General features: G+C 44.5%; 1 protein-coding gene and 2 long non-coding RNA genes across 3 annotated transcripts; 2 read left to right on the forward strand and 1 right to left on the reverse strand.

Moving 5' to 3' along the window:
* Nucleotides 1-877: 877 nt before the first annotated feature.
* Nucleotides 878-24114, reverse strand: LOC132389159 (uncharacterized). Its single transcript, XR_009510439.1, has 4 exons — nt 23691-24114; nt 22389-22539; nt 2201-2274; nt 878-1419 (listed from the first exon to the last, which is right to left on the reverse strand). It is a non-coding gene; the product is annotated as an uncharacterized LOC132389159 (long non-coding RNA).
* On the forward strand, nt 11234-13714 carry LOC132389158 (gastrula zinc finger protein XlCGF26.1-like). The gene has a single exon (XM_059961617.1). It carries the CDS (start codon nt 11672-11674, stop codon nt 13481-13483), a length of 1812 nt encoding a protein of 603 aa, XP_059817600.1. The 5' UTR covers nt 11234-11671; the 3' UTR covers nt 13484-13714.
* Nucleotides 18867-23680, forward strand: LOC132389160 (uncharacterized). Its single transcript, XR_009510440.1, has 3 exons — nt 18867-18977; nt 20819-20912; nt 23356-23680. It is a non-coding gene; the product is annotated as an uncharacterized LOC132389160 (long non-coding RNA).
* Nucleotides 24115-24365: the final 251 nt, after the last annotated feature.

Genomic DNA, 24365 nt, shown 5'->3' on the forward strand with positions numbered 1-24365 from the left:
TCTGTAGGCTACCTCGTTATTATTTGGGATTTGCCCGATCAATGTAGTGCCGTCAGCAAATCTAATTAGCAGATTGTAACCCGCCGCTGCAGCCCCACAGTGCACTATGTACTGATTGCAAAGCTACGAAATTGCATGTGAATAGCCTCCCCTCCCCCAACTCCACTCTTTCTGCGTCACCAGCAGACTGGGACATCTCACATCTCGCTGCCTCCGCCAGGACATTAAACTGTGAACAACTATGGTCAGGGACTGATCTCTGGGGTACTCCAAACGCGAACTCCTTCCAGTCTGAAAACGACCCACTCATCCAGCAGTTTATCGATCTCCAACGAAAAAGCCTAATCACCTACTCCCGATGTTCAATACCATTGCTGACTCTGAGTTTACCACCGTCAAATGCCGGGAGGGACATAATAATCAGAAAGTCTCTAGTCACAGCCGTGTAAATAAAATGTGATCTCAGTGGGTGTGTGGCGCATGCTCAGAATGCGAAGGAGACAGACAAACTGAGCCAAGTCACAGACTGATGAAGGGGAGGAATGATCCATTTTGACACAGAGAGGGAAGCAGAGAGTTTAATGTTCAGCCTGATGCCGGAACTGTGGCCAGTTAAAAGATGAAGCTTTGTTCCTTCAAAATGTTTGAGTTGTGACAGTGTTTTTATCAGAAGGCACCATAAAGACTAAAATTATCTCAGTTGAATTGTTGTCCTTCACTCTCTGACGTGCTTCGTAAAATTTTAAAAGTGTAGAAAATTAAAGGATTTGAGTCTGGGAATCACAACACAACAGCATGTTAGTTCTGCTGTATCTGTCAGTTCACCAGCGCTTGAATGCCGCCGATCCTTGAATGTGGGGGCGGAGATGCTGGAGAAGACAGCGCCCCACTCGCAACAAGGAGAGCCCGAACATGTGTCCATGTCCGTGATCTGATTGGATACATCGCCATGACGTTCAGAGCACTTTGACGTCATTCACTGGCTCTCATTTTGGAAGGGATTCAGTCGGCCACCGCAGATACACTAACAGCTTCGCACTGGGAAGCGGCCGTTCACCTGCTCCGTGTGTGCGAAGAGACTCATTCAGTTAACCCACCTTGTGATGCTCCGGTGAGTTCACAATAAATAGAGGCCACATTTCTGTCCGGAGTGAGCAAAGAGTTTCACTCAATCATCCCAGCTGCTGCAACAGCAGCAACTTCACATCAGGGAGGAAGTTCAAATCAGCTCCGTGTTAAATGTTTAGCCATCACGGTGACTGAAGGCAGCTGCAGGTCCATGAGGGACTGTTACTGTCAGATTCTGCAGTTCTTGCGGCTGCTCATCGCACCCAGGACTGAACCCTGGTCACTGAGTATTGGAGGAGTCCGTTCTGCTGATATTTGTCTTAAACTAGACTGGTGTTTAATATTGTGGATCTGTGAAAGATAAATCAGTTTGTATCAAATCCCGTGTCTCAGGTACTTACTGTCTCTACCACACTCATAATGTACACTAGAAAGGCCACTCGGCACATCTGTTTCCTACCAATGTTTCTGTTCCATAACAGTATATTAAAATCTACCCCAGCCGTTCTTCTCTCACGCTCCCTGTGATGACAGGTTACAACTAGTCACCGCTCCGTGGGATAGGAGATTTCTCTTGAATTTCATAGAATCATAGAAATCTACAACACATGATAGATGTTTTGGCCCACAAATAGGGCCGACCATGTAACTTACACTAGAAACTGCTTTAAAATTACCCTACCGCATAGCCACCTATTTTCCTAAGCTCCATGTACCTATTAAAGAGTCTTTTAAAAGTATTGTATCCGCTTCTACCACCATCGCTGGCAATGCATTCCACGCAGACACCACTCTTTGCTTAAAAACTTAGCTCTGACATCTCCTCTGTGCCTACTTCCAGGCAACTTAACCGATTCCCCCTCGTGTTAGCCGTTTCTGCCCTGGGAAAAAGCCTCTGACTATCCACACGACCAATGCCTCTCATCATCTTATACACCTGCATGAATTCCCTGCATGATTTTTGCCCGGGCTGAACAAGACGATGAGCTCACTGTGGTTGTGACGTTGTTCAGGGCTCCGGACGAAGTTGGTTAAACTCCTTCTTCTCCGCTCTTTTCAATGTTTTGTGTCATTTTCACCTATTTTAAAGGACTGTGCCTCAGACAGCTGGGTTGTTGCAATTTTTACGTACCAGCAGCAATAGATCACTAACGGAGTCTGGTTTCGATGTTAAAACCACTCTCTTCATTAGTATCTACTCCAAATCTAAAAGATTGAACAAAATAAACAGCAATTAACGGTGTTGTACGTGTTCCAAACTATTGGGAAACAATGCTTAAAGTCTTAAGATGGTAAAGTGGAAAAGTTCAGTAATCTACGGAACAAGCGAGAGGAGAGATTTGTAAATCCACACGAAGATGTAGAGAGAAGGCAACTACGAAGAATTCCACACACATTCCACGCTGGGTGAACGAAATAACAGTCGCCGAAGATCTTATCCGTCGATTAGTTCCGAATTCCACTTAGAAATATCACCAGGTGACAGTCACAGGAATATCGTCTTCGGGTGGTTACCACAGAACACCCCGATTCCAGGTAAGGGAAATCCACACATATGGATTATACGAAGTGACAGTCACACATCCGTTGTGCACTGCGTGCCGATGATCAACCCAATCTTTTGGGCATAGCAGTGACAAGCTGAAGTCTCTCTCACTCTTCCTCTCTTCCTCTCCCTCTCCCTCTATCTCTCTCTCTCCCCTCCCTCTCCTCCCCCCTCTGTCTCTCTGTCTCTGCTGCAGCGCCTGTGTGACGTCACAGACCCGCCTCACTCAGGCACTTAAAGTGACACTCACAGTAAACGAACCTGCGGTCTCGGAACACAATGCACCTCTAAAGTCTGACAGCAGACTGGCGAGTGAAACTTCGATGGTGCAGAATCAGAAACCAAAGAGTTGCCAGCCTGAGTCAGGCTTTGCGGCTCCAGAGAGAGAATGGGTCTGGAGTTTACGAGGAGGAGGAGAGGGAAGAAACAGACCAACAGGATATGGCTACAAAAGGAAAATCAGAAAAATTTGGAAAAAAGATTGCTAGTTTCTGCAAAATACTGGTGGAAATCAAAAGATTAGGCAGCAACTGTGGAGAGGAATAAATAAACAACTTTTAGACCGAGCCTCTTCAGCATGCCTAGACTGTGGACTCCACTGCTTAGTTACTACCTGAACTGCAGAGCTCCCCCAGCATTTTGTGTGTGTGCGTCTCTGTATGTCCAGCCACTGCAGAATCTCCTGTGTTTTATACTTGCATTTTACATTGGCATTAGATACACGTGGATATTGAATACATTGTTTATGTGAGCCGCTTCCTGCGTTAAAAAAGCTTCAGATTTTTTCTATATACCCGAAAAAAAATGAGATATGGACATTGAACCGGTGCTTCAAGAACTGTTTAATGGCACCGGTATTACCCAAAAGGCCTTGAAAATGTCGGTTGCAGGTAAGAGCGATTCTCCGTGTTTTTATCTTAAACACCGACTTCGGGATAATTCCTCTGAATTTCGGACACCGTGACCAGCAACCCCGGGACAGTCCTGCCCTCTTCCCTCTCTCTCAGCCCCACGATCCGTACACGGGCCCCGGGGAGCTCCCGGCTGATGAGGGAATGGGAACCGATGGATCTCTCAGACAGAGCTGAGCTCCAGCTATCTAAATGCAAGGATTAGGAACTCGGAGAAAGGGAACAAAACCCGTCTGTGGACACTCTCTGGAGGTCCAAGATTCGTATGTTACACGACCGCTGGACTAAGTGTGTAAATGTAGGAGCGGACTATGCTGAAAAATAGATGTGCTAGATTTTCTAAAATTGACTCGTTCTACCTTAGGCCACAACCTTATCTGTCATTCCTTATTTATTTATCTATCTATCTATCTATCTATCTATCTATCTTATATATGGAAAAGCAGTATAACATTAGATGATCATCAGCATAAGATGAAAGTTTAAACCTTAGCCTTTGTTTTAAATTAGTACTTAGTCTTTTCTGTGATTAGAAAATCGGAATCTTGGTTAAATTACTGGACATAAAGTATGGTGAGGTGCAGTGCTAGCATTGTAGATTAGCAAAGATTCTACTGTGGATTGGACTTCCAGAGCACAGTTATTGGATATCCACAGGACAGTACTGTCGAAGACTAAGACAGTACTTTCAAATAGAATTGGAAAGGAAATGAGAGTGAATTTTTGCAGTGATGCAGGGCAAGAGAAAAGGATTGGAGTTGAAAGGATAGTTCTGGTTGATGATCTCCTTTCATGCCAACAATAATTTTATAATAATTATTCTGTGATTCTGTGTGAAGCTTTCCCTGGTCATTTGCCACCTCTTCTTGTGATTCTGCTCCTAAATGTGAAAACTTGGGGAAGTGAGTTTAAAATTATGCCATTGAACTGGTTGTAAGAATGGATAACACCAATTGTTCCTCATTTGCTTTATTCAGAGCCTTGTCAATAGCATAAATAACTGAATAAACATTTCATTAGAACGGGGTGGATTAAACTGAATATATAGGATCTTTAAATTATACCCCTTCCCACTTATTATTTTCACTGGAAAAGAGATGTTGAAATTCTAAGTAATCCTGACTAAAGTGTAATATGGTTTTAAAAAAAAGCTCAAGGTCAAATAAGTGTGAAACAACTGTCGAGCATTTTATAGGAAGGGACATTAAAGACATTCATCATTCATGCTGATTTTTCCTCCCAGCACTGCCGCAAATACACAAACCACTCCACCTCCCTTCAGACCTTCTCCATGCTGTGCCTGATGAACCAGCCAAGATTAGCAGTTCACCATCTGTGGGGAAAAATTGAGTACAAATACCTAATAAGGTTGGGATGTGTACATTTGTCTCCCAATTTATGATGTAGGAGCATTGATATTATGCTGCTTTGTGCGTAAAATATACAATCCTCTTTGTTCAATTCTTTATTAGCTAGTGAACTTACAAGTTTGCTTCAGGGAGTTAAGCAATTTAATTTTAAACAAAAGCATGAATTGATAAATGTTACCAATTTTAAATAGCAAAAAGTAATGATCATTAATCACCATCAATGTCACATAGTTCACACTAAAAATAAAAGCACAAGGGAGAAATCGGCCTCTGCCGTACCTTTTTTTCAGAGTGCTCAGTGGCTCATTTGAAATCAGGTACAGAATTTTCCTGCACTTCTGATGGGAAATCTGTTGGATGTGTTTCTGACAAACATACACCCAAAAAATGTAATGAGTCAATGCACCAAGTGGATTGAACGCCAGCACTTTTGAACATTGTGTTTCAGCCTATTCTGTTTCAATCTTTACGAAATGTGAAACAATATGAAAGGTCTAGAACTTGATAAAGGGCTAAAAGATTACGAGAGGCATAGACAGGGTGGATAGTCAGTACCCGTTTCCCAGGGCACCAACAGCAAACACCAGAGGGCATATGTATAAAATTAAGGGAGGGAAGTTTAGGGGAGACATCAGGGGTAAGTTTTTTTTTCACAGAGGGTTGTGAGTGACTGGAATGACTTGCCAGGGGTGGTGGTGGAGGCTAAAACATTAGGGGTATTTAACATCCTCTTGGACAGGCACATGGATGAAAGAAAAATGGAGGGTTACGGGGTAGTGTGGGTTTAGTTCTTTTTTTAAGGTTTATATGGGTTGGCACAACATGGAGGGCTGAAGGGCCTGTACTGTGCTGTAGTGTTCTATTCTATGGCTCTAAAATCTTTTACATCACCAGTTGAGAAAATCATCTTTGTTCTACCTCAAATCACAAAGAGGAAATCTGCAGATGCTGGAAATCCAAGCTACACACACAAATTGCTGGAGGAATTCAGCATTAGTACTCTTTTCCATAGATGTTGCCTGGCCTGCTGAGTTCCTCCAGCATTTTGTGTGTGTTGCTTGTTCTACCTCCTCTCGGTCTGCATTTTTCTACCAGTGAGAACATGCTTCCACCAATTCTGTCTGGCTACATAATGATATCAAACACCTTTGACCTGACCAACAAGTAGCTTTCACATCACAAATGTGCCAGACTCCAGGGAGACAGACTACTGCCCTTAAAGGCAGTATTCCTTGGCATTACCATCACTGAGTTCACCACTGTCAGTCACCTGGGTGAGACTTCAGGGGAAATATTTATGTTCAATACTGTGTGTGTTGTGGTGATGCAAGAGTTGCTGGGGAATTTTCAAGTGGGAAGAAGTGGAGTGATATTTGGAAATCTGAAATTGAAAGCATCATTTAGCACGAAAATCACAAATAGGTGGTTTGCAAAAGCTGTGGTGAGTAAATCCTTCATTAACCTGTTACATAGGTTGTGTGAGAGTGCAGATGAACTCAATCAAGACTCAACCAGAGGAGATTAAAGTTCTTACTGACAGTGACTTGCTCGCTGTCGAAATGAATACCTCTCTATATAAAATTCAGTTTGCACATGTTGTTGTCACTGGGTAAAAATTGTACAGTACAAGGTTTTTGCACACACTGGTCACTACAAATTAGAAGGGATATTGGTGGGAAGGTGGGGAGACCTCCAGTGTCCCTGACGTCCTCACGTATATCCAGCTGCACTTTAAGGAGTTGGAGTAGGTAATGGATGAATTCCGCATCATCCAAGCGTCAGAGGGTGTGATAGGTATGATGTGCAGAGAGGTGAGTTACACCCAAGGTGCAGGACACAGGAAACTGGATGAGAGTCAGGAAGGGGAATGAGGTTAAATAGCCATCGCCGAGTACTCTTGTTGCCATCCCCCACAACAACAGGTGGACACTTTAGAAACTGTTGGGGGGAATTACCTGGCAGAGGAAAGTCAAAGGGGTGATAGGGGATTTGTTAGTTAGTGGAACAGAACTAGAAAGGGATGAGTATCCTAGTGGCAAGGCTTGCTGGTGCTCCCCTGTGGGGTGGGTGGTTAAACTAAAGTTGCAGGGAGGATTGGAGCCAGAATGACAGAACAGATAGTGGAGAGGGTGAATTGAATCGAATTGACTTTATTCCTTACATTCTTCATACACGAGTTGTAGAAATCTTTATGTTACGTCTCTGTCTAAATGTGCAATGTGAAATTTATAATAGTTTATAATAAATAGTATGTACAACAGGACAGTCAAGATAAATAAATGTACAATTGTATCAGCATGAATTAATCAATCAGAGGGCCTGGTGGAAGAAGCTGTCCCTGGGCCTGTTGGTCCGGGCTTTCTGGCTGTGGTACCGTTTCCCATATGGTAGCAGCTGGAACAGTTTGTGGTTGGGGTGACTCTGGTCCCCAATGATCCTTTTTACACAGTGGCCCTTTTTACACACCTGTTTTTGTCAATGTCCTAAATAGTGAGAAGTTCACATCTACATATGTGCTGGGCTGTCCGCACCACTCTCTGCAGAGTCCTGCAACTGAGTGAAGTACAGCACCCATACCAGGCAGTGATGCAGCCCGTCAGGATGCTCTCAATTGTGCCCCTGTGGAAAGTTGTTAGTATTTGGGGCCCCATCCCACACTTCCTGAACCGCCTGCGGTGAAAGTGGTGCTGTTGTGCCTTTTTCACCACACAGCCAGTATGTACAGACCAGGTGAGATCCTCGGTGTTGTGTGTGCCAGGGAACTTAAAGCTGTTCACCCTCTCAACCCCAGATCCTGGGTCAGCCTGTCTCCATTTCTCCTGTAGTCTGCAGCCAGCTCCTTTGTTTCAGTGACATTGAGGGCAAGGTTGTTTTTTTGACACCAAACAGATGTCATTCAGACCTCAGGACATGAAATTATGATATTGTAGCCATTACTTGGACTTGCTTGCGCCCAACAGTCTGAGGGATTTCAAGGAACAAATCTGTAGAGAGATTGCGGACTATGCCAAGAAACAAAGGTTGACAAAGTGAGTGATTTTAACTTTCCGTTTATTGACTGGAATCCTAGGCTGTAAAAGGACTAGATGAGGTAGAGCTTATCAAATCTACCTTAATCAGTATGTAAAATTCCCGATGTAGAAGTGTGCAATAAGCTATTGGGAAGTGATCTAGGGCGAGTGACAGAAATTAGTGTATGGGAACACTTTGTATCTACTGATCATGAGATTCCAAGTAAATACAGAAAAGCAGAGGCCTGGACCTCTCTTGAGATTCTAAATTGGAGAAAGGCCAATTTTTATGATATTTGCAAGGATTTAACAAGTGTGGATTGGGACAGGATGTTTTTTAGCAAAGGAGAACTTGGTAAGTGGGAGTTCTTCAGAAAGAAATTTTAAGGGTGTAGAGTTTGTATGTGTCTGACAAAATAAAAGTTGAATGGTAACTAGTGCAGGGAATCTTGGTTTTCAAGAGATATTGAGGCCCTGGATATCTCGTTCCTCTAAATGCCGCGGACTGTTGGGTGCAACCAAAACTCATTAATGACAACCATTTCATAATTCCACTCCTGAACTCATCTGACTTTCCTTTAGTTGTCTTCTGTTGGATTCTAAAAGCTTCCTAATGGTCCTTTGCTCTTTTGTTTGCCCTCTGCTCTGCTTTTATGTTGGTTTTGGTTTCTCATTTAACCCACAGTTGTGCCCTGCTGCCTTTCCAATGCTTCCACGTCTTTGGGATGTATCGATTACTCAGCTCTCGAATTGCTCCCAGAAACTCCAGCCATTGCTGCTCCATTGTCACTCCTACCTTTTCCCTTCCAAACAAGTTTGGCCAGCTTCTCTGTCGCAGAAACATGGAGAAGTTCAGTGGAGAAACAGGCTATTTGGCCCATTTAGTCAATGCCACAAAAACATTTAAGCTACCTGCAACTACCTGCACTGGGATCATCACCCTCCGTACCCCTACCATCCAGGTACCTGTCAAACTTCTCTTAATGGTGAAATCGAGCTCATATTCACCACTAGTGCTGACATCTCATTCTGCACTCTCACGACCATTTCAGCAAAGAACTTTTCCAAATGTTCCCATTAAATTTTCACTTTCCCCACTTACCCATGACCTCTGGTTGTCGTCCCACCCAACCTCAGTGGAAAAAGCTGTTTGTATTTACCCTATCTATACCCTCATAATTTTGTTTACTTCCAACAAATCCTCAGAGCAATGTATAATTTCCTTGTTTATGTTTAGAGCCTTTTTTAGGTGTATAAGATGATGAGGGGCAGTGAGTGTGTGGATAGCCAGAGGATTTTTCCCCAGCGTTAAGATGGCTAACAGGAGGGGGCATAGTTTTAAGGTGCTTGGAAATATATGCGGAGGGGATGTCAGGGGTAGGTTTTTTACACAGAGAGTGTTGGATGTGTCTAATGCACTGCCAGCAGCGGTTGTCGAGGCGGATACAACAGGGACTTTTCACACTCTCTTAGATAGTTACATGGAGCTCAGAAAAATAGAGGACTATGCGCTAGGGAAACTCCAGGCAGCTTCTAGAGTAAGTTACATAGTCGGCACAGCACTGTGGGCCAAAGGGTCTGTAATGTGCTATAGATTTCTATCATTCTATGAAATTCAAGGGAAATCTCCAAACCCACAGAGTGGTGACTAGTAGTGAATAGTGGGGAAGTTACTGGAACATGTGCAGGAACCGGAAATATAAGTATTTGGCTAGATGTGGACTGATTAAGGATAGACAGCATGGCTTTTTGCATGGTAGGTCATGTCTAACCAGTCTTACAGAGTCTCTTGAGGAAGTTATCAGGAAAGTGGTTGAAGACAAGGCAGTGGATGTTGTCTACATGGACATTAGCAAGGCACTTGACAAAGTCTCATATGGGAGGTTGGACAAGAAGGTTTAGTCACTCAGCATTCAAGATGAGACAGTAAATTGGATGAGACACTGTCTTTGGGAGAAGCCAGAGTGTGGTAGCAGATGGTTGCCTCTCTGACCGGAGGCCTGTGTCTAGTGGTGTGCCACAGGGATCAGTACTGGATCTGTTGTTGTTTGTCATCTATATCAGTAATGTGGATGATAGTGTGGTTAACTGGATTAGCAGATTTATGACCACCAAGACTGGTGGTGTTGTGGACAGCGAGGAAGACTATCATGGCTTGCAGTGCAATCTGGACCCCCTGGGAAAATCGTTTGAGAAATGGAAAATGGAATTTAATTCAGACCAGTGTGAGTTGTTGCACTTTGGTTTGACCTACCAAGGGAGGTCTTTCACAGTAACTGGTCAGACACGGAGGAGTGTTGTAGAAGAAAGGGACCTGGGAATACAAGTCCTTAATTCACTGAAAGTGGTATCACAGTTAGATAGGGACGGAAGGAAAGATTTTAGCCCATTGGCTTTCGTGAACCAAATACTGACAATAGATGGATATTATGTTGACTTGTAAAAGAGGCCTAATTTGGAGTGTTGTGTGATGTTTTGGTCACCTACCTACAGGAAAGATTTAAAAGAGATTCAAAGATTTCAGAGAAAATTCACAAGGATGTTGTCAAGTTTGGAGGACTTGGGTTATAAGGAAAGATTGAACAGGTCAGGACTTTATTCTCTGGAATGTAGAAGATTGAGGGGAGATTTGATTGTGGTAGAGGGGCATAGATAGTGTAAATGCAAGCTGGCTTTCTCCTCTGAGATTGGGTGGGACTTCAACCAGTGGCCAGGAGTCAAGGGTGAAAGGTGAAATGTTAAGGGGAACATGAGGGGAAACTTCTTCGCACAGATGGTCATCTAGGTTTGGAATGAGCAGCCAGCACAAGTGGTGCATGTGAGCTCAATTTCAACATTTAGGAGGTTCGTGTAGGTACCTGGATTGTAGGGGTGTGGGAGGGGCAATTTAAATAGTTCAGCACAGACTAGATGGCCCAAAGGACCTGTTTCTGTGTTGTACTTTTCTACAAGAACCTGAAATATTACAAAAATTCACTCTAACCTCTTTTACCAGCTGTGCGGACCAACCAGTCATCTCAGCAGGAATTTTTTTACATGGTGTTAAAGCTGTAGCACTTTAAGTTAATAATACATAAAAGAATTCCCAGATGCACATCCACAAAGACAATTTGCGTGAGACTGTTTCAGTTACTGTGGGGCCAGGCACCCATGCAGCTCAGCAGGAACAGGGAATAATACCAATGGAGAGAGTCAAACTGAGCCAGGTCACAGATTGGAGATGGCAGAAATGCCCCATTCTTATAGAGACAGGAAGAGCTTCAGGGAATTGATGGTCATTCCAGATACCAGCACTCTGCCCAGTCAGAAGATGATTTCTCTGTCCAACTTGGGTTGAACCTCACTGTAACCGTGTGATACCAAGTCAAACCATGGCAACTCAAGTTATCTCATCTGAAATGTTGTCCTAAACCCATTGATGGATTTTGTAAATCTTTTCACAGGTTAAAAACGAGAAGGAATTTGTCGTGGGGATCTCAAACAGAAAACGCCAGTTTTGCTGTCTCTGTCTGGATATTTAAGAAGAGGAGCGAGGGATTCAATCGACTATCCTTCCTGCTCAGACTGTGGAGAGGGATTCAAATGATCATTTGACCAAATAGCAAGCCAGTCATCTTACACAGGAGAAAGGCTGTTCACCTGCTCAGACAGTGGGAATAGATTCACTCAGTTATCACAATTGAAGGTACATCAGCAAGTTCACACTGGGCAAGGCCATTCATCTGTTCTGTGTGTGAGAAAGGATTCACTCAGTCATTTGACCTTATGGCTCACCAGCGAGTTCACACTGGGGAGAAGCCATTCACCTGTTCAGTCTGTGGGAAGGGATTCACTCAGTCATCCAACCTACTGAGTCCCCAGCGAGTTCACACTGGAGAGAGGCGCTTCACCTGCTCAGTCTGTGGGAAGAGATTCACTCATTCATCCGCCCTACAGAGACATCAGCGAGCTCACACTGGGGAGAAGCCATTCACCTGCTCAGTCTGTGCGAAGGGATTCACTCGGTCATCCAACCTACTGGTACATCAGCGAGTTCACACTGGGGAGAAGCCATTCACCTGCTCAGAATGTGGGAAAGGATTCAGTGAGTTATCCAACCTACTGGTACATCAGCGAGTTCACTCTGGGGAGAAGCCATTCACCTGCTCAGTCTGTGCGAAGGGATTCAGTCGGTCATCCAACCTAAGGAGACATCAGCGAGTTCATACTGGGGAGAAGCCATTCACATGCTCAGAATGTGGTAAAGGATTCAGTGAGTTATCCAACCTACTGGTACATCAGCGAGTTCACACTGGGGAGAAGCCATTCACCTGCTCAGAATGTGGGAAAGGATTCAGTGATTTATCCAGCCAACTGAGACATCAGCGAGTTCACACTGGGGAGAAGCCGTTCACATGCTCAGAATGTGGGAAAGGGTTCAGTGAGTTATCCAGCCTACTGAGACATCAGCGAGTTCACACTGGGCAGAAACCGTTCACCTGTTCAGAATGCGGGAAGAGATTCACTCAGTCATCCCACCTACAGAGTCATCTGCCAGTTCACACTGGGGAGAGGCCATTCACCTGCTCAGACTGTGGGAAAGGATTCACTCTGATATCCCGCCTACAGAGACATCAGCGAGTTCACACGGGGGAGAAGCCGTTCAACTGCTCAGTCTGTGGGAAGGGATTCACCCAGTCATCCCACCAATGGAGTCACCAGCGTGTTCACACTGGGGAGAAGCCGTTCACCTGCTCAGTCTGTGGGAAGAGATTCACTGTGTCATCCCACCTACAGAGTCATCAGCGAATTCACACTGGGGTGAAGCCGTTCACCTGTTCAGAATGTGGGAAGGGATTCACTCAGTCATCCAACCTACGGAGTCATCAGCGAGTTCACACTGGAGAGAGGCCGTTCACCTGCTTAGAATGTGGGAAGAGATTCACTCATTCATCCGCCCTACAGAGTCACCAGCGAGCTCACACTGGGGAGAAGCCGTTCATCTGCTCAGATTGTGGGAAGAGATTCACTCAATCATCTGCCCTACAGAGACACCAGCGAGTTCACACTGAGGAGAAGCCATTCACCTGCTCAGAATGTGGGAAGGGATTCACTCAGTCATCCTACCTACTGAGACATGAGCGTGCTCACACCGGTGAAAAGCCGTTCAAATGCACAGAATGTGGGAAACGGTTCACTCTGTCATCCAACCTTCTGAAACACCAGCGAGTTCACACTGGGGAGAAGCCGTTCCTCTGCTCAGAATGTGGGAAGAGATTCACTCGCTCATCCGACCTGCAGAATCATCAGCGAGTTCACACTGGAGAGAAGCCAGTCCCCTGCTCAGAATGTGGGAAGAGATTCAGTCACTCATCCACCCTACTGGTACATCAGCGAGTTCACACTGGGGAGAAGCCGTTCATCTGCTTAGTCTGTGGGAAGAGATTCACTAAGTCATCCAGATTGCTGGAACATCAGCAAGCTCACACTGGAGAGAGGCCATTCACCTGCTCAAAATGTGGGAAGAGATTCACTCGCTCTTCCACACTACAGAGACATCAGCGAGTTCACACTGGAGAGGAGCCATTTACCTGCTGAGAATGTGGGAAAGGATTCACTCAGTCATCCCAACTACTGGCACACCAGTCAGTTGTTATGAATCCCTAGGTTTTGTTTGCTGTGGACTGTCATTTTAAGAGAGAGAGATTAGGAAGGTGAATCAGTTTGACTTGCAGCTTGTTTACATCACTCACAGCTTGTTTAGTTTTAACTGAGGACACAGACACTCAGAGTCAGACGGAGATGAAGGAGGAAAAATGGAAAGATCGATACAAGGAAAATAGGTGCCAAGGGTCACTGTTTGGAATCTTCCTATGCCCGCAAGTATGGGTTAATTATCGATTCATCATACATCGAATGTGTGGTTGTCACCTCGTTTGATCCATAGGAGTGGATCTGATTTGGGGTATCATGTGAAGACCACCGATGTGTTAACCCTTGCCTGGGTGTGGTGTGGTAATTCACTTGAAGACGATACGCCTTGTGACAAGTCACTTTGGGTGATAATTATTATGTGGATTTGGAAGGATGACAGATAAAATCTACAGTGACTGTTCTCTTGTTTTACCACCATGGAACCTGTGGAATTCGACATAATTGCCTTCTCTCGACATTTACCCTGGATTACATATATCTCTCTCATCACCTATTCTGTGGTTGAACTGAACTTTCATACTTTACCATCTCAAGACTCCAAGCCTTGTTCCCCCCAAGCTCAATAGTTTTGGATTTATATTTACACACATATATACACATAACACTGTTAACTTTTGTTTATCTTGCTTAAGTTACTATATTATAAGTCGATTCTAATAAAGATAGTTTTAAGATCAAAAACAGACTCCTGGTGTAGTCTCCACGAGGAAATCTGCAGATGCTTGGAAGTCAAACACACACAAAATGCTGGTGGAGCACAGCAGGCCAGGGAGCATCTATAAGGAGAAGCACTGTCAACGTTTCAGGCCGAGACCCTTTGTCAGGCAGTCTCAGGCAGTCCTGATGAAGGGTCTCGGCCTGAAACGTCGACTATTTTGTGTGTGTTGTTCCAGGTGTAGTCTATTGGTGCTGATTCGTTTCTAAAGCTTTACGATTCATAACAAAATTGGGGCCTGCATCTGGGATATGAACAGCTATGGGGGCGTAGTCATTAATTATCGATTTCATTGGGGAAGTCCCTTTTGATATATTTGTGTGTAGAAAATCAGCAGCGGATGCTGATTATTGTTTGGAAGCGGGAACCTCTGAGGCATTAGAGGATGCCAGACGGATTGAGTTGTTGAGTCTTGCTAGAAGGTTAAAACTTGCTATGTTGAAATTGACAATGAGGAGGGAACAGATGCAGAGGGTAATAGCTGAACATTATGTATCTGAGGGTGTGTTTAAAGTGGAGGAGTTGGACGTGTTTCCTGGAAGTAAACCTAGTGAGCTTGAGCTCCAGGACAAGTTAGAAAAATTAAAGATGGAGGCTCCGGAAAGGCAGAGGCAATTTGAGGCTAGAGAGGCAGAAAATCAGAGAGGAGGCAGAAAAACAGAAGGAGGAAGCAGAAAGACAGAGGCTATTCGAGCTGGAAAAGATACAGTGGTTTCAGCAAAGGGGTCTAGCGTTAGACTCTGGTAATAAGTTTGAGGCTAGTCAGGAAATTAAATTGGTACCTCCATTTGATCAGAAAGAGGTTGATAAATACTTACAGCATTTTGAGAAGGTTGCTTAGAATTTAAAGTGGCCAAAAGAGGGTTGGTTCTCTTACAAAGGGGGAGGCTTAGCAGCCTATTCTGCTTTGACAGTTGATGAAGCAGCTGATTGTGACATAGTGAAACAGGCTGTGCTCAAAGCTTACGAGTTGGTCCCAAAAGTTTTGAAATTTGTGGAAATCTGTGAACCGGACATATGTAATTTGCTTATGAGAAGTCTGTGTGTTTTGATCGCTGGTGCACATATATGATGATGATGATAAGTAAATAATGATTTTAATAGCTTGAAAGAGTTAGTTTTAATTGAAGAATTCAAAAGGTGTGCTCCTGACGACATAAAGACATATTTAGATGAAAAGGATACTGCCAATTTGCAGGAGTCTGATAGAATAGCAGATGAGTTTACTTTTACTCATAAGGTTAAGATTATCCCAAATAAGAGCTTCCAAAAGAGTGCCAGAGATCACCAGGGTAAACCAGAAATTACAGCTGGGACTAGTGACAAGAGTAAGGATAAAGGGAAGCAGTTGAAAGAGAAATATTCTGGTCTTGCTTGTTACTATTGTAAGAAAGCTGGTCATGTGATGGCTAATTGTTCTATCCTGAATAAGAAAAATGAAAAGAAGCCAGTCCCAAATGCCGGTGTTCAGTTTGTTGACGCACCTATAAACTCATTGAAGGGAGGCATGCAGGTACAGCAGGCGGTGAAAAAGGTGAAAGGTATGCTGGCATTCATAGCAAAAGGATTTGAGTACAGGAGCAGGGAGGTTCTACTGCAGTTGTACAAGGCCTTGGTGAGACCGCACCTAGAGTATTGTGTGCAGTTTTAGTCCCCTAATCAAAAGGTTCACCAGATTGATTCCTGGGATGACAGGACTTTCATATGAAGGAAGACTGGTTGGACTAGGCTTATACTCACTGGAATTTAGAAGATTGATGGGGAATCTTATTGAAACATATAAAATTCTAAAGGGATTGGACAGGCTAGATGCAGGAAGATTGTTTCCGATGTTGGGGGAGTCCAGAACGAAGGGTCACAGTTTAAGGATAAAGGGGAAGACTTTTAGGACCCAGATGAGGAAAAACGTCTTCACACAAAGAGTGGAGAGTCTGTGGAATTCTCTGCCACAGGAAACAGTTGAGGCCAGTTCATTGGCTATATTTAAGAGGGAGTTAGATATGGCTAAAGGGATCGAGGTTATGGAGAGAAAGCAGGTACAGGGTTCTGAGTTGGATGATCAGCCATGATCATACTGAATGGCGGTGCAGGCACGAACAGCCGAATGGCCTACTCCTGCACCTATTTTCTATGTTTCTATCCACTGTCAACCCTTTAAATATCATTTGCCAGTCTGTCTTAGCTACTTCAAGTCTCACATCTTCAAAGTTGCCCGTTGTTAATTTCAGAACATTTGGTTCTGAATTAACTATGTCACTCTCCATCTTAATGAAGAATTCCACCATATTATGGTCACTCTTACACAAGGAGCATCGCATGACAAGATTGCTAATTAACCCTTCCTCATTGCTCAATACCCAGTCTAGAATGACCTGCTCTCTAGTTGGTTCCTCGACGTGTTGGTTCAGAAAACCATCCAGCACACATTCTAAGAAATCCTCTTCCTCAGCACCCTTACCAATTTGGTTCACCCAATCTATATGTAGATTGAAGTCACCCATTATAACTGCTGTTCCTTTTTTGCACGCATTTCTAATTTCCTGTTTAATGCCATCCCCAACTTCACTCCTACTGTTAGGTGGCCTGTACACAAATCCCACCAGCGTTTTATGCCCCTTAGTGTTACGCAGCTCTACCCATATCGATTCCACATCCTCCAGGCTAATTTCCTTCTTTTCTATTGTGTTAATCTCTTCTCTAACCAGCAACGCTACCCCACCTCCTTTTCTTTCCTGTCTATCCCTCCTGAATATTGAATATCCCTGGATGTTGAGCTCCTATCCTTGGTCTCCCTGGAGCCATGTCTCTGTGATTCCAACTATATCATATTCATTAATAACTATCTGCACATTCAATTCCTTCACCTTATTACAAATGCTCCTTGCATTGACACACAAAGCGTTCAGGCTTGTTTCTACCACACTCTTAGCCCTTATACAATTATGTTGAGAAGTGGCCCTTTTTGATTTTTGCCCTGGATTTGACTGCCTGCCATGTTTACTTTTCACCTTACTACTTTTTGCTTCTACTGTCGTTCTTCACCCCTCTGTCTCTCTGCACTGCCATCCCATCCCCCGCCACATTAGTTTAAATCCTCCTGAACAGCAGTAGCAAACGCTCCCCCTCGGAATAGGAAGACGGACAGCCCTCTGTGATTCCTGTGTATGCTCCCTGGAAGCCTCAAGAAATGATAATGATCATGAATCAGGCCACAGATAGAAAAGAAAAAAACAGCGCAGTTTGCTCAGTGTGTCCACGGTACCATACAAATGTTTAATGCGACTCCTCAAGATTTAACTGCTGCATGATTCTCTCAGCTGATGAGAGGCAAAAAGGGAAGGCAGAATTGAGATACAGGAGTTACAGCTATCAGGAGTTCCAGGTGAAAACCATAATGAGAATGAACAGACTGACCAGATTATTCAAGCCTTGGAAAGGGCTCTCCAACAACCTGTAAACATCACTAAAGTACTTGAATGCAATCCTAAGCCTGGGGAATCGGGACCAGACTATTGGGAGTGACTTGTGTCCTGCTACGGCACCTTTGCAGGAGACCAAGCCTTTAATGATGGGAATCTTTCCCCCGAGTTCAATGCCCTACTGCTCCAATGCCTACCAACTGAGTTAGCCAACATGATTAAAACAAATAATATGGATTGGCCTGACAATGACCAAAATCGAATGCCATGAGCTTTGACATATCATTAGGACCCAAATTTCGAATCCCGATCAACCCCGAAGGGAACTTATATTAAAGGTGAATATGCTCAGCGGGAAGGACGCGAGCGGGCTATATCTGAGGAACAGAAATGGGAACAAAAACCTACCAAGTGACAGGTGGGGACAACAACCCTTTTAGAAGTTGACAAGAAGATCCTTCCAACCATGACTGCCAACCCTCAGGAAGAGCCCAATGTAATATTGCAAGTTGCTGGAAATCCAGTTCCATTTATGATTGATATGAGGGCAACCACAACCATTCTCGATCAGGAAATAGTATCGGAAAAGGGATTCCAGCTATCAGATGCTACAATCACTCTGTCAGTGTTCGAAGGCACGGAACGTACGTATTCACGTACCCAGCCACTGCAGGTGGAATTCCAGGGGAACCAGTGTGAGGTTTCATTTACTGTCACCACCAGACGGGGGTGTAATCTCGTAGGGAGAGACTTGCTCTGTCTGTTGGAAGTTGAGATTCTATGCATGGACAAGGATATCATGCTGGAACTGCGAACAACTGATAGCTTCCTCTGACCACCCAGTGGTGGGCACTTTATCTGGACTCCAGTACATTTGAACCCCTTCTTCCAGTGGCCGACTCTCATGTGACTCTGTGCTATGACCCTACGTGGTGCTCAACTGAGGAAAGCCAATATTATGCACCCCGAGGGACAGAAATTCCCAGTCACGGTGATTGGAGAGGTTAAAGGAAGAGACTGCATTGCATTTCTGGCCGAGGTTCCAGATTTCTTTTGGCGACAGACAGGACTGGAGGTTCCCAATACCACCTTCAGGGTCTGACCTGGGTTCAAGCCAATGAGCCAAGTGCTCCTGGCCTACACCATGACGAAACAGGCCTCCAGCACCAAGGGAGACTGGCAAGACTTGGCCGTGGGCCAACTCCGATACTAGAAGGAGTCTGAGGTGAAGACGGGACATCTGGTAAGACATTCTTTTAATAGTGACTGAACCCAAGATGTTGTACCCCATCTCTGGGCAATTTCAGTCCATGAAGTCCGCCCTCCTGTCTGGATCACAGTGAAAGAAGGACAGACTCTCCCAACCATTCTGCAATACCCTCTCTAGCCCATCCGGATCACTGTGAAAGAAGGACAGACTCTCCCTTCCATTCTGCAATATCCCCTCTAGCCCGTCCGGATCACAGTGAAAGAAGGACAGACTCTCCCATCCATTCTGCAATACCCCCTCTAGCCCGTCCGGATCACTGGGAAAGAAGGACAGACTCTCCCATCCATTCTGCAATACCCCCTCTAGCCCATCCGGATCACAGTGAAAGAAGGACAGACTCTCTCATCCATTCTGCAATACCCCCTCTAGCCCGTCCGGATCACTGGGAAAGAAGGACAGACTCTCCCATCCATTCTGCAATACCCCCTCTAGCCTGAGGCAACGTTTTATGAGGATGGAAGCTCTTTTGTGGATCCAGCAGGGAAACGATGCGATAGTGACAGACAGTGAAGTAACTGAACAGGCCTCTTTTGAAGCAGCTGTCTCCGCCCAGAAGGCTGAGCTGTTTGCTCTGACTCGTGCCTGTATCCCAGCAACAGACAGAAGTGGGAACGTTCACACAGACTCCCATTATGCATTTGGAATTGCACATGACTACGGGGCTCTCTAGGAACATGGGGATTCTTGACTTCCTCTGGCCACCCCATTAGTAATGACAACTTACTCACTGTTCTGCAGCTACCTCGAGTTTTGTTCTTCTCAGGGGGACGCCTCTGAGGAGGAGTGAAAACTGTGGTCCCATATGGGGTGCAAGAAAGTCCCCGGCCTAAGTTTTTGGATCACCTAGTGGGACAGGTTTGTGTTCCAACACAATTTTTACCAATACAATTTTTGACACACCTGGGAAAGGAGGGAATGGTTGGTAACCTGTACCCTGCACATCGGGTACGACTCCCTTGACAGGTGGATCTTTTTCATGTCTACAAGTTGATTTTATTGAATTGCCTAGAGTACATTGCTATAGATACTGCTTAGTTATTATAGATGTGTTTAATAGATGGATTGAAGCTATTCCAACTACCATTAATACTGCTGTGACTGTTGTGAAGGTATTATTATGGGAAATAATTCCCAGGTACAAGCCAGAGATGCTGAGTTCAACAATGGCCCACACTTTATGGTGAAAGTAAATGAAGGAGTATGTAACAAACTAGCTATCAAGCAACAATTCCACTGTGTACACCACCCACGGGCCGCTGGCAGTGTGGAAAGAGCCAATGGCACTCTGAAGAGTAAACTGGCCAGACTAACAGTGGAGACTGGACTCACTTGGTTGAAGGTCCGACCATTAGCCCGATTCCACATGAGGGTTACCCCACAGAGGAAAACAGGGTTGTCACCAGCTGAAATCATTTCTGGACGGCCCATGAGTACACCCTGGGAACAAAGTCTCAGGATTAAAGCCAAAGTGTATAAGAATAAAGAACCTTGGTTCTCGATGGATATTGGAACTCTGATAAAGAAGAGAGAGATGTATGACATGTGTAAGAATCAGGGAGCAAAGAAGGTACTTGAGGGGTATAAAAAGTGCAAAAAAATACTTAAGGAAGAAATCAGGAGGACTGAAAGAAGACATGAGGTGGCGTTGGCAGTCAAGGTGAAGGATAATAAGAGCTTCCACAGATATATTAATAGCAAAAGGATAGTTAAGGGATAAAATTGGTCATCTTGAAGATCAGAGTGGTTGGCTATGCATGGAACCAAAAGAAATTGGGGAGATGTTAAATGTTTTTTTTGTGTCTGAATTTACTAAGGAAACTGGCATGGAGTCAATGGAATAAGGCAAACAAGTATTGAGGTCATGGAACCTATACAGATAGAAGAGGAGGAGGTGCTTGCTACCTTGAGGTGAGTAGATAAATCTCCAGGACCTGACAGGGTATTCCCTCGGACCTTGAAGGAGACTAGTGTTGAAATTGCAGAGGCCCTGGCAGATATATTTAAATGTCGTTATCTACGGGTGAGGTGCCAGAGATTTGGAGGATAGCTCATGTTGTTCCGTTGTTTAAAGCAGGCTCTAAAAGTAATCCAGGAAATCATAGGCTTGAAAGTTTGATGTAGGTCATGGGTAAGTTATTGGAAGGAGTACGAAGAGATAGGATCGACAATTATTTAGATAGACAGGGTCTTATTAGGGAGAGTCAACACGGCTTTGTGCACGGTAGGTCATGTTTAACAAATATATTAGAGATTTTCGAGGCGGTTACAAGGAAAGTGGATGAAGGCAAGGCAGTGGATGTTGTCTGTATGGACTTCAGTAAGGCCTTTGACAAGGTCCCGCATGGGAGGTTAGTTAGGAACATTCAGTCACTAGGTATACATGGTGAGGTAGTAAATTTGAATGGGAATTGAGAAAGGGAGAAGTCAGAGAGTGGTCGTGGAGGATTGCTATTCTTGAGTGGAGGCCTGTGACAGGTGGTGTGCCACAGGGATCAGTGCTGGGTCCATTGTTATTTGTCATCTATATCAATGATCTGGATAATAATTTGGTAAATTGGATCAGCAAATTTGTTGATGATACAAAGATTGGAGCTGTAGTGCACCGTGAGGAAGATTTTCAAAGCTTGCAGAGGGATCTGGACCAGCTGGAAAAATGGCAGATGGAGTTTAATACAGACAAGTGTGAGGTATTGCACTTTGGAAGGTCAAACCAATATAGAACATACAAGGTAAAAGGTAGGGCACTGAGGAGTGCACTAGAACAGAGGGATCTAGGAATACTGATAGAAAATTCCCTAAAAGTGGCATCACATGTAGATAGGGCAGTAATGAGATGGTACATTGGCCTTTATAAATCAAAGTACTGAGTATAAGAGTTGGAATGTAATGGTGTGGTTGTATATTGCAATAGTGAGGGGGAATTTGGAGTATTGTGTGCAGTTTTGGTCACCGAATTACAGGAAGGATATTAATAAGGTTGAAAGAGTGCAGAGAAGGTTTACAAGGATGTTGCCAGGACTTGAGAAACTGAGTTACAGAGAAAGGTTGAATAGGGTAGGACTTTATTCCCTGGAGTGTAGGAGAATGAGGGGTGATTTGATAGAGGTGTATAAAATTATGATGGGTACAGATAGAGTGAATGCAAGCAGGATTTTTCCACTGAGGCTAAGGGAGAAAAAAAACCAGAGGACATGGGTTAAGGGAGAAGGGCGAAAAGTTTAAAGGGAATATTGGAGGTGGGGGCTTCTTCACAACTGTGTCTGACTGGTACTGGCATAACTGGTTCTTCTGGGCACATTCTGTCTCACTCCCAACTATTTTGTACCTTCCTTTGTACAGGTATGTAATGCCTAAAGGACCAGTGTTTGAGTAAATGAGACTCACCAAACTTTCTCCTGACTGAATCACTGGAATCTCCGAGTCATATGGGTCCTCTCCAGTCAGTGCTCTCAATCCTCGGGCTGGTTCACATGTTGCTGTTCCCTCGTCTTCAGTCATGCGTTTTCTTCCAATAAATCTCTCACCGCAGTTTTAACTTTAACATGAAAGATAATGAAGCACGTTAACAATGAAAAGGAGGACCAAACATTTCTGCTTAATGTTACTAGGAAGAAAACTCACTGAAATTTAAACGTTGAAGGCAAATATAATGATCTCAGTGAACAATCTTTTATTGTCCCTCACATGACACAGACGATACGGGATAAGAAGGAGCCATCATTCAGTCACGGTAAGATATAAGACACAGGAACAGAATTAGGTGATTCAATCCATCTGGTCTGCCCACCATTCAACCACGACTGATTTTTATTCCAACACCATATTCCTGTCTTCCTCCTGTAACACTGAAGCTACTCAGCAATCATCAGTATATTAATCTTCACAAATATACCCAAATGGCAGCCTCAAACAAATTCTGCGGCAACAAATTCCAGATATCAGACATCTCTTGGCCAAAAAATTTTTCTCATCTCAGTTTTAAAGGGAAGCAAGTTTATTCTGAGACTGTGCTGTCAGATCACAGACTCCCTGTCTAATGGAAACATCCTCTTCATGTCCAGGCTATTCAGCATTTGGTAGGCTTATTTAACCATACATCCCTCCACCGTCCCTCTGAACTCCATCGAGCACAGGTCCAGAACCATCAAATGCTCCTCGCACATAAAGCCGATCATTCCTGAGATTATTCATGTGAACCTCATTAGCAACAACTGTACTGAACACATTTCCAGCAATAACAGACAAAATGGTACCAGATAATTAACAGGGAAAAGTTGTGCTTTCTTTACTGTTATACTATCACTCCATTTCCAGGTTAAAACTGGTCCATTTCAGGAAATTTGTATTACAGATCCTAGGATACAGATCTTGTCTTGCCTATACTGGAGTGACCGCCGGCGCTGGGCTATAAACGTGCAGGAGTAATGTGTGGCTAAGTGCCTTGCTCAGGAACACACCACGCTGCGTGGTGCTGAAGCTCGAACCATTCATCCCCTTGACATCCCAGTCCATCGCTAAAGCAGGCAATGAAATCAAAGATCCCCACAACCTGGGACGTTCACCTTTCACACCCACCCCAGTCCGGGAGAAGACACAACAGCCAAAAAGCCCCACGACAAAAGCGAGGAGCCCCAGGACAAAAGCGAGGAGCCCCAGGAAGCGAGGCGAGATCAGGGAAGTTAATACCTGAACACAGTCAGTGGCCAAAATCAACCACGTGATCTGGCGTCACAAAGCGGAGGCGGGGCGAATCTGCGGCACAAGACACAAGTGACCTGTCTGCGAGTCTTCCATTTCAATTCTGCTGAAACAGACAGCCTGGGCTCCTGGTTTGGATCGTTCAATGCAGATTAAGTTAAGTCGACACATTTCTGACGAGCCCAGATAGCTGGAAAATAGATGATTAACTGGCCCTCAGTTCCGGGCTCACGGCCAACATCAGATCTCCCCGCTCGGGATCGGTCTCAATACCGAAGTATTGAAGTGATATCTTCGGCCCGCAGAGAGTGATCTCGAAGGAAGAGTCGAAAGTCTTTCCCGAACACACGGCCGACCCACTTCAGCTCTGAGCGGAGAGGATACACCGTCCACCCGGAGACTGTGAACATGCGCGAAGAGATTGTTACATCATCGGCAGGCGGGGCCACGCAGATGCTGCGGTTAAATGGGAGGGGCAAATGGGATTACTCGTCAGGATTGGTGACACCTCCCCCCTCCCCCCAAGGCAGAGACTCCAGCTACTCATTAGTCAGTGGAAAGAAGCAAACTTGCCGCTCACATCTCCTCTCACCTTAAATGTATTAGACATTTCAACCCCCAGGAAAAATATATCGTCTGTCCACTCTATCTATTCCTCTCGTA

Source organism: Hypanus sabinus, unplaced genomic scaffold (genome assembly GCF_030144855.1).
Source record: "Hypanus sabinus isolate sHypSab1 unplaced genomic scaffold, sHypSab1.hap1 scaffold_487, whole genome shotgun sequence".
In the NCBI taxonomy this organism is placed as follows: Eukaryota; Metazoa; Chordata; class Chondrichthyes; order Myliobatiformes; family Dasyatidae; genus Hypanus; species Hypanus sabinus.

What these genes read in the sequence shown, in the direction of transcription:
- LOC132389158 (XM_059961617.1), top strand. Translation starts at nt 11,672, where the DNA reads ATGGCTCACCAGCGAGTTCACACTGGGGAGAAGCCATTCACCTGTTCA.